General features: G+C 41.7%; 1 protein-coding gene across 1 annotated transcript; it reads left to right on the top strand.

The window, feature by feature from the left end:
• Positions 1-3,107: 3,107 nt before the first annotated feature.
• On the top strand, positions 3,108-9,503 carry hoxb1a (homeobox B1a). The gene is made up of 2 exons (XM_050068238.1): positions 3,108-4,561; positions 6,455-9,503. Exons 1-2 carry the CDS (start codon positions 3,727-3,729, stop codon positions 6,799-6,801), a joined length of 1,182 nt encoding a protein of 393 aa, XP_049924195.1. The 5' UTR covers positions 3,108-3,726; the 3' UTR covers positions 6,802-9,503.
• The last annotated feature ends 359 nt before the right edge of the window (positions 9,504-9,862 follow it).

The following is a 9,862-nucleotide window of genomic DNA, read 5'->3' on the forward strand; positions in this document are numbered from 1 at the left end:
GGTTTGGTTCTTGTTTCACGGTGATGATCCTGTATTTTTACAGAGAAGTTGGGTGTAACCCTGACATGAAGTGGAGTTTAATTCGCCCTGCTGAGCTCCAAGCATGAAACCAAATGTGTAAACCCAGAGCTTTGTTTAATAAGGATGTCCTTTTAAGGGATAATTCTAGTTTATTACAACTTTGGTTTCTTATTTGTGGATTTTTCCATCATTTCTATCCATAGACAGGCAAAGTCCCTCTCCTTCCAGTGAATCAACATGGGACCTCAATTCAGGAAAGATATGTACAGTAGTCAGTAGTCAGACAACTAAATCTTAGATCCTGTTTGAATTGTGCCATGAATTACATGTATGATGTTTTTCATTTTAAAAGATAATTTTGCAAGTCAAAGAAAAGACACAGTTTGTCGTAAAAGTGAAAGTATTGGACTGTGATAATAAGAACAACTGTACAAGTCGCATGCGTGATGTCAACAGGAGCAACAGGTCTTGATTGTACATTTGCTTCCTGGCTGATAAAAAGACCAAGAGTCACTGGATAAAACACATCAGATAAGATAATGTTACATTTGTGCATGGAACATACAAGTTTCCTAGCTAGCTTGCTGGTGTTGGTGACATACATTGTGCAAGATGAGAAATGTAGTTCACTGAACGGTTCCACACTAAACTAAATCCTTCTATGACAACCTGTAACTTTCTTGAAGTATGTTTTACACTGACAAACATCTTATGTGTAACGTGTAATATGGCACACTTCAAACAAGATTTGTCTATACTGTACCACAGACTATATTGTACATATTTTTTCTGGAATAAGGTCCCATGGGAGACACCATGAGGGGAGGGACTTCTCTTTATTATGTTAACATTGTACTCACCAAATTTCTGAGATCTGCAACTTAAGTGACATTAATACAAACACAAGAAACACAAGCAGTCAGATGATTGTATGTCCTCGCCAAACTTGTTGGGAAAAGAAAACAAAGGTGACAGTAAAATTGTTACCCAACTGTCATACTGTCTGTTATTATTAACTCAAGTTTTACTACCAAATAAAGACATAAAGTGGTTTCAGTAATCTAACTAAACTGTTTGGTTCTTTAACTCAGCCTGATATCTGGCTGCTCATGTTTTTCTTTCATCTAACATTTTGATTGTTAAATTAAATAACACTCACAGTTAGATGGTAAAATCTCTAAGTAGATCTGCAGTATAGGTGTGTTGTCAGTAAAATACACCAGGTGCAGTGTTCCTACAGATCCAAGTCCTTTTCCCCCAGATTAGACCCCTCGGGCCAGAAGTCATTCTTTGGGCCTTCTCAGTATCTGTGTGGTCCCAGTTGGGTCACCAGATCTTATAACTGATTTGAGTGATTTCCAGATGGTGTTTTATCTGTGATCCATATTTAAGATATATTTTTATGTGCAGTGTAAGAGAAAATTCATTTAATTTTCTCTGGCCTTATTAAAATCCCTGTGTTTAAAGTATCAAACTCTTTTCTTTGTCATAAACTGGACTTCATTTTGATGGTGACGGATAAAGAAATGACCATAATCATCCACCAAATATATGTTCCTTCAAGTTATTCACAGACCAAGAAATGTACAGTATGTCATCCTGCAGAGTGATGTTACATGTTGACTCCATAGAGGTTGAATTCCTTCTTAGAGCTATGAATAAATGTCTGATAAACAAGAAACACTACGATCGGAGTAGTGCTGCGTAAAAACTGTCAACACCAATCACAGATTAAAACACACGAACAATCATGGTAGCCTATTTATTAAGCAGGTCTACAGCCCAAACTGAAATAATGTGACATACGTGAAATGCCTATGAACCTGCAGACCAGTGTAGACCACTGTTAATGACCAACAGACAACAAACCCAGTCGTGATTTTGCAAGACATTGCTGTGTTCTAAGTGTTTTTTTGGCACCAAATGAGGGTATATTGTAGCGACCTGTTGCTGTTTTTCCAGCAACTATTTGGACCAAAAAAGCAGTTGTTTTTTTAAGCAAGACATTGCTGGTTTTCCTGCTGGGATAGTGCTCCAAAAAGTTTTCTTACTGAGACATCACTGTTTTTCTAGACAGGATAATGGCCCAAAAAGCAGCTGTTCTTTTTTTACTGACACTGCTGCTTTTCCTGGCAGGATAGTGGTCTGAAAAGCAGTTGTTATTACTGAGACAGAGCTGTTTTTCCTGCTGAGATAGTGGCCCAAAAAGTGCTTGTTGTTTTTTTTTACAGAGACATTGCTACATTTCCTGCAAGGAGTTTGTCCCACAAATGGGTTACTTTAATCCAAAATATGATCTTTTCAAGGTGTTATTTTGTGCCTAAACCTAACCACATGTTAACCACGGCATTGTTGAAACATGTAGTTTCAATGTATCTGCTACATACACATATTACATATCCATGGTTTGCAGAAATGTACAATGCCAACATGTTTTTTCTGGCAAGTAGGTTGGGTCATAATCAAGTTATAAATATTTCTCTTTAATCAAGAAGTCATGAAGCAGCACGATAAAATAATGTTAGGTGTGTTTCACAACAACAGTTACACTCCAGTAGTAGTGTCCATACCACCTGCAGCAGTATGGTAAGCATCATGGAAGTCATGGCAACACTAAAACTGTACGATTGTGAGTTATGTTATTAGCTTGCTGGCGGCTGTATGGAGTATAGTATACCAGAGGTTACAATTAGAAGCAGAGCAGCAGTGTAGGTTTGTTTCTGTGTGATTTGGCAGTGAGGAGGTCTGGAAGCAGCAGGCCGGCTCACAGCTCCTCTTTTATTCTCTGCCTCTCTCTTTGCTCTGACAGATCCGTGCTGATATCAGATTGATGGGCCGGTTTGATTGAAGTCTCTTTGTCGTGCTAATGTCACGGCGAGTGATGGATGAGGCGCGTGCGTCAGGGCGAGCGCGCGCGCGCAACTCCACTCCTGAACCGAGAGGCCCCCCCACCCTCCCCTACACACACACACACACACACACACACACACACACAGTGGTCCCCCCGTTTCTGTGACCGGCTGACAAACTTCTGTCCTCCGGTCACCATAGGCGACGTGACGACGAGCCACGTGACCGTCGGCAGAGGTAAGAAAAGAAGTGACCAGGAAAAGAGAGAGAGGAGAGAAAGAGAGTGACGGAAAGAGGGGAAAGCAGAGATTTTAGAGAAATAAACAGAATGGAAGAGGACGGAGTGTAACCTGTGTGGAAGGGGAGAGGTGACATGACTCTTTTCTGTCTTCTCGCGGTGTTTTCTGCTGTCCCCGTGAAGCCTTTGGGAAGGCTGAGTAGAGCTATTGACAGCGTAAGGCCTTCCGTTTACAAACACACACACACACACTGACACACACCACAGCAGAGCACATTATTCATGTGTGTTTCGGCTTTGGGGACGTGCAGATCCCACTTTCTTTCCTCCACCTTGGAAGTTCCTGCTGGTTTTATTTCGTCCAGTTTCGCTGAAAATTTCCTATTCGATGCGTTTCTATCTCTTTTTTTTTTAATATTTTCTTGTAGAGGTTGTTGCTTTTCTTGTGATTTTATTTGCCCATCAGAGGGATTTCACACTCCTGGAAAACATTTATAATGGATTTTTTAGATTTTTGATGTTTTTCAGGACTCATCTCTGTTAACTTTATCTGCGGCCTCCCGTTTCCTCTTGATCATTTAAACTTTGCTCAGCTCTACCGTGCCTCCGGTCTGCGCATGGACAACATGAACTCGTTTGTGGAATACTCCATTTGTAACCGACCGGGGACCAGCGCTTATTCTGCGCCTAAATCTGGATACCACCATCATCATCATCTGCATCCTCATCCCCTGGATCAGCATCAGGTCTATCCAGTGACCTCCGGCTCCTTCCACACGGGACACACCGTCTCTCCAGCCCCCGTTAACGGCACGAGAAGTGACAGCAGCGCCGGGGCAGCGAGTTACTCCGGGGATGGGCGGCTGTACGGGGGCCCTGGAGGTGGAGGAACGCACGGGACCACAGGGGCGACCCAGCATCATCATCATCACGAGCAACAACAGCATCAGCAGACACACAACGGCTACCATCATCATCCTCACCTCCACCAAACCCAGAGCTTACAAAGCGGAACACTGTCTCCCTATAATAACGGGAATAGCGGCAACACCGGGGCCTATGCGGGCCAGGCGTGCGCCACAAACTCGGAGTATGCTAACGCAATAGGTCCTCCCAACACTGTTCACCCGCAATATTTCATGGAGGAATCTGTGGCCTCCACCTACTATCATCAATCAACCTTCCCAAGCTCGGCCCCCACCGTCGGCCCAAGCTACGGGGCCCTGGCCGGGGCCTACTGCGGTCCTCAGGGCGCTCTGGCCGGGTCACAGTACCCGCAGCAGCTTGGCGGGGGTCTGGACGCAGCAGGCTACCTGGGGCTTTCACACGGGGGAGGTTACGGGGAACTACCGGTCTCCCAGGACCGAGAGAGGGGGGATGAGGAGGGCCAGCAGGCAGGGCAGGGGCAGACTTTCGACTGGATGAAGGTGAAGAGGAACCCTCCTAAAACAGGTAGGCCAACCCGGCTGGGCAGGTTCAGGGAAGGTGGGCTTTTTTTCTGGCGATAATTGGTCCGTTTTGTGACTTAAAGTCATATTTAAAGCATTATAGAAGGGTTGGGCCTGCAGTGAGTCAGTTGCTGAGATCATATATTCAGTAGTGATCTGTGGGGTTTCCACAAGAAGAGGTGCAGTGGCCTCTTTTGCATTTATCATAGTGGCTGTCATGGGAAACACTGCAGCCAATAAGAGCTGTAAAGCTGAGATGAGAGGGAAAAGAAAAACAAAAAACGTGGCTTGTAATCAGCAAAACAACGTGAAAAGAAAAACTTAGGGGAAGGCTCTTACAGTTGTTATGATTAGAATTTTTAGTAACAATCCTCACATCTGAAAATAACGGGATTCATATTGGCCTTTAGTGTAAAGTGTTGTTTCCCCCGTAGGCCTCAGTTTCAGATTTCGCTGTGTACACAGATGTCAGGCTTTATGTAAATGTTACTTTCCATCTGCTCTTTCCTTTTCACTCTTTTCACTTGTCTCAGTCACTCAGGTCTCAATTCGTTTTACTGTAAACCAACAGAGGACTGAGAAAAAGAATGAAGTGTTCCATCGATGTATTATTTTATTGTGGTTGTCCAATATAAAGACAGGCCGCAGGCACTACATTCAAAGAGAACGGTTTTATTATGGTTATGAGTATCATGATTTTATTTCACAAATCATTCAACACCAATAAAACTTTTGTTGGCATGGCTTAAACATTTCACTAAAAACAACTGCTACATTTTCAGTGCCATTAAAATTATTAATTTGCTCTATAATAAATAAAGTAAATGTATTATTCTTTTAAAATCATTTAGACGCCAGTTGGCTTCTATTTTTTTCAAGTGAAAAATTGAAGCTTTAATTTAAAATGTTAATATGAAATATCTACTTTTTTATATGTAGGCCTAGCTTATTGTAGGCTATTTATTAGTGTGTGCCTGTGTGGGACATCAGATTTTGAAAAAAGTTTCATTTCCTCACCACGACTTAAAGTTGACTATTCACATTTTGTCGTTAAAAAATCAAATTAAAAGAAAAAAAATGCGTTTATGTGTTTTCAGGAAAGTCAGTTATTCAGTATGCCGTCATTGCAGTCGTATCTCAGGACAGATAGCAGGTCTGCCCCCCGACGTCTGATAGGGTTTTTTTTTTTATTCTCTCTCCCGCTTTCTCTCACGTTAATGGATATAGCAGACGGGTTACCTCACCCTAGGAAGTCTGTCCTGCTCTGTTATCTTTAACCCCCCACCCCCACCCCTCCATCACACCCTCAGCTCCTCCATCCCTCCGTCTGCTCACCAGCCCTTTCCTTCCCACTCCTTTGTATTTCCCTCTTCTCGAACTTGATATTAAGCTTTTTTTCTATTATTTTTTCCAGTAAAATTTAGACTATTTCTATTTTGGTGCATTGGTTTGGAGATGACTTCAGTAGGCCCACAGATAGGCCCAATACAAATACATATTATAAATAATTATAAATATTATAAAAATAACACTGACTTTGCAGAGGCCTGATACAACCGACAGTCTGGATTTAAAAAAGCTTCATTATAGCTAAATTAATTCATATTAACGCAAATAAATATTAATAAATAATATGATGGACGCCAAGTCACACAACAAAAAGCACAGGAAGGTGAAAAGAAAAGAAGGCTTTTAGGCAGGAGGAACTACCTCCTGATTTACAATGATCGTAAAAGGCACGAGGCTACAATGCTCCCAAACAAGAAGACATTTAATTTAAACAGGCTTGCAGGCTTCTTCTTCTTTCTTTTTTTTAAATAAAAAATGACTAAATTAATTAATATATCCAATAAGTTCCTAGAATGCGTTTCTAACAGCTTCTCTCTCCTCCACACAGTCAAAGTGTCGGACTTCGGCCTCGCGGGCGCACACAACAACGCCATGCGCACTAACTTCAGCACGCGGCAGCTGACGGAGCTGGAGAAGGAGTTCCACTTCAGCAAGTACCTGACGAGGGCGCGGCGCGTGGAGATCGCAGCCACGCTCGAGCTCAACGAGACGCAGGTGAAAATCTGGTTCCAGAATAGGCGCATGAAGCAGAAGAAGCGCGAGCGGGAGGGCGCCTCCGCTACGGCGCGCTCATCTTCCTCCGGTACCGACAACGGTTTCAACAAGGACCTGGAGGACACCGATCACTCCTCCGCGTCCACGTCTCCAGGCGCGTCCCCGAGCTCGGAGACGTAGCCAGCGCGAGCAATGTGACTGGTTGTGCAGAGGTGTCAGGGGGCCTGCTGTCTTGTACCGCTCAGTGATGCGCTATGGAATGTATTCAGTCGTCAGTCTACTTCATCCACTTCTGCTTTGGTTACTGACTTCCTACATGTCCCAGAATTCCTCCTGAAAACCCACCAGCACCTGGAATTTAACATTCACTTTGTTTTACATTTCGGTGGAGATCCAGAAAAACTTAATCACACCTGTTTTTGTTCTGGTATATGTGCTGCTTGGTCACTTGTATTTTAATGGGAGTTAAAAAGGGGTTTTCTTCAAGTATGAATATGAACTACAGTGACTTATTAAGACATAAAAAGCACAGCAGCAGGATAAACAATAAGCCTGGCATTGCTGATATTTTGAGGATGCAAGAGCTGCCCTGATGTAATGACAAACAAAAGGGACATGTGAAGCAACCAACTTGAGCAAACATACGGCATATCCAGATGACTGGTGATGAAAGTTGTAGAAATATCAATAATGAAAAACCTCCCATAAATCTCTGACCACTTATCTGGAATGTCAAGTACATTTATTTTCCAGTCAAAGATTTTGCAAATTCTACCAAATCAAACCAAAACACCACTCTTGTGGAAGCATATTTCATGTTTTGGTGCAAAGACCAACCAGTTTGGGGTACCTTAATGTAGCGGATCCCAACCTGGAGTTTGGGACCTGGCACTGGGTCCAAAGATAAATCTGGAGGGTCGCAATAATTCAAAAAGTCTGAAATGTGAAGTTCAGTTTGCTATTTTTAATTTTGAAGTAATAAGTACCATAACCACATTAAATTTGGCTGAATAAACTGATTAAAAGATGAAGCTCTCTGAGGCCCCTCTCACCCTTTAAAGGCGCAACATGGTTTAGTCCTTATGCTGCTGGAGCACCAACATACATTATCATGTCTTTTCCCCAGAAAGGGAAATTGGGGTTCCACAAAAAGAAAAGAAAGAAAGAAAGCAAACTGACTTTGTACAAAAAGAACAAAAAAAAAAAGATCAGTGAGAGAGACATGGACCCAGGGAGAAACTGTTGGGGGCCCCCAGAGACTGCTTATGCATAGGCCCCAGAATTTGGTGCAACGCCTCCATCGAAAAAAGTTGGTAGCCCACCATTGCCTTCACAGACCTCTGGCAGTAACTTTCTGACAGCATGGATCACACAATCAAAACCCAATGCCTTTTGTAGAAAGAATGTCTTCAGGGACAATTTTCTTGAGATAGTAGCCTATGTTTTGGAGAAGCTGCTTGTTGTACTGAAATATCTGCTGAATTATTGTTGGACACAAACCTTTTAGGAGTGCTGGAGTTTAGACAGACACACATATTTGAGATGTTTCTCCTTTAACCAGCACAGCACAGTGAAAATAATGTCTGGTGTACAGGGTGATGATAATGATGATGATGATGATGATGATGATGATGATGATGATGATGATGATGATAGGATGCACTTGGCCATCTTTATATAATGTCTGTTTTACTGGTATTGGGTTATTTAAGGTGGATAATAGGCCCACATAATTTCTGTTGATATTTATGTTCCATGTTTTTTGTTTGTTTGGTTGGTTTTTTTGGCCACAATTTCTGTAGAAACTCAGTCCATGACATAGACTGAAATCATTATGAGACACTAAAACTTGACGGAAAGCCTTCATGATTGATATCAATGAAAAGCAGCTCAGAGATACCAAACTGCATCTACATGACAAATCAACATACAGAATCTGTTAATTAATTTTGTAAATTCTGACAGGCTGCGGTCCATCTGTAACCCATATACCAGCCTGAGCGCAGCCTAACTAAATGAGCCTTATGATCAGGAATACAGGGCGCCTCTGATGGCAAAAATACACTTCTGTCCAGTTTATCTGGGTGTAGCTATTTTTTTTGTTTCACATTTACCTTTATAACATTTAACATTGTTTTATTTGTATGTGTATGTCTCAGCCCATGCAGCTCTGGCCTTTGCACTATGTGACTACAGGGTACGTTTTCAGACAAAGTGCACAAACACAATAAAATGTAATATTTTGTTTCTGTCAGTTTTTATGAATGATGAAAAAAGCTGTAACACTTTTACAGTCTGATTTACAGGATTTTGTCGTGAACATGTTAGTTAGACTCAGGGGATAGTGTGTGTGTGTGTGTGTGTGTGTGTGTGTGTGTGTGTGTGTGTGTGTGCGCGCGCGGTGGGTCATGATTAAAGAAAACTACTGTGAAAAAATGTTGAAGCCTGTTCGGCGCAGATGTCATTCCTGAATGGGAAAAGTGGGGAAATGATATTTTACTGCCTGTTCTTCCCCCTTGAGAATAAATTATTGGATGCATTTTATGTTATTGATTATAGATTATGGGGAACATGTGTATGTGAAGGGGGTGTTTTTCTTGTGAATGTTCTTGTTACTGCTGAAGGTCATGATACTTGTCAAAATTACTATATGTGAATAGTTTTTCTCCTCATCACTCAGGAGTAAATCTCTTCATATGTGTAATATTGTCAGGTTAAAGCTCGGCCTGTGAACTGATGATATTTTTTATAATGATGTCTGTTTTTTTTAATTGAGAGCAGATCGACTGAGTTTTATTAGTTCTGCTGCCTTAGAGATATTCCCAATCATGCTCCTGTCTGTCTTTTTCTACTTTAAGCTACCTCAATTAAAGATTCTTCTGTCAACCCACTGCGTTGTGCTCCTGATTATATACTCTTTACACTGACCATAAACTGTTATGTATGACATAAATTCATCGATTCAAAAATGACAGAGATTTCCCGCAGCATCCAACATTCCCAGCATTTGAAAGCTATGTAAACATCTCTGATCCTTGGCATGTTCCAGGGGCCCTGTCAAACCACAGAAACCATTTTGGTACCCTACCAAGTCCCAACAGAACCACAGCTTTCTGCAATATAACAAATACAACATGTCAGGATACAAAAAACCCTTCCATCAGTTTCTCTGAGGGAAGGGTTAAAGAAAACCCTAACACAAACACCTTGTGGTTATTGGATTAATTTAAAAAAAAAAAAA

Source organism: Epinephelus moara, chromosome 18, assembly GCF_006386435.1.
Source record: "Epinephelus moara isolate mb chromosome 18, YSFRI_EMoa_1.0, whole genome shotgun sequence".
Lineage (NCBI taxonomy): Eukaryota > Metazoa > Chordata > Actinopteri > Perciformes > Serranidae > Epinephelus > Epinephelus moara.

What these genes read in the sequence shown, in the direction of transcription:
- hoxb1a (XM_050068238.1), top strand. Translation starts at nt 3,727, where the DNA reads ATGGACAACATGAACTCGTTTGTGGAATACTCCATTTGTAACCGACCG. An exon ending in GAGGAACCCTCCTAAAACAG is followed by an intron (nt 4,562 to 6,454) that starts GTAGGCCAACCC and finishes TCCTCCACACAG; the next exon opens with TCAAAGTGTCGGACTTCGGC.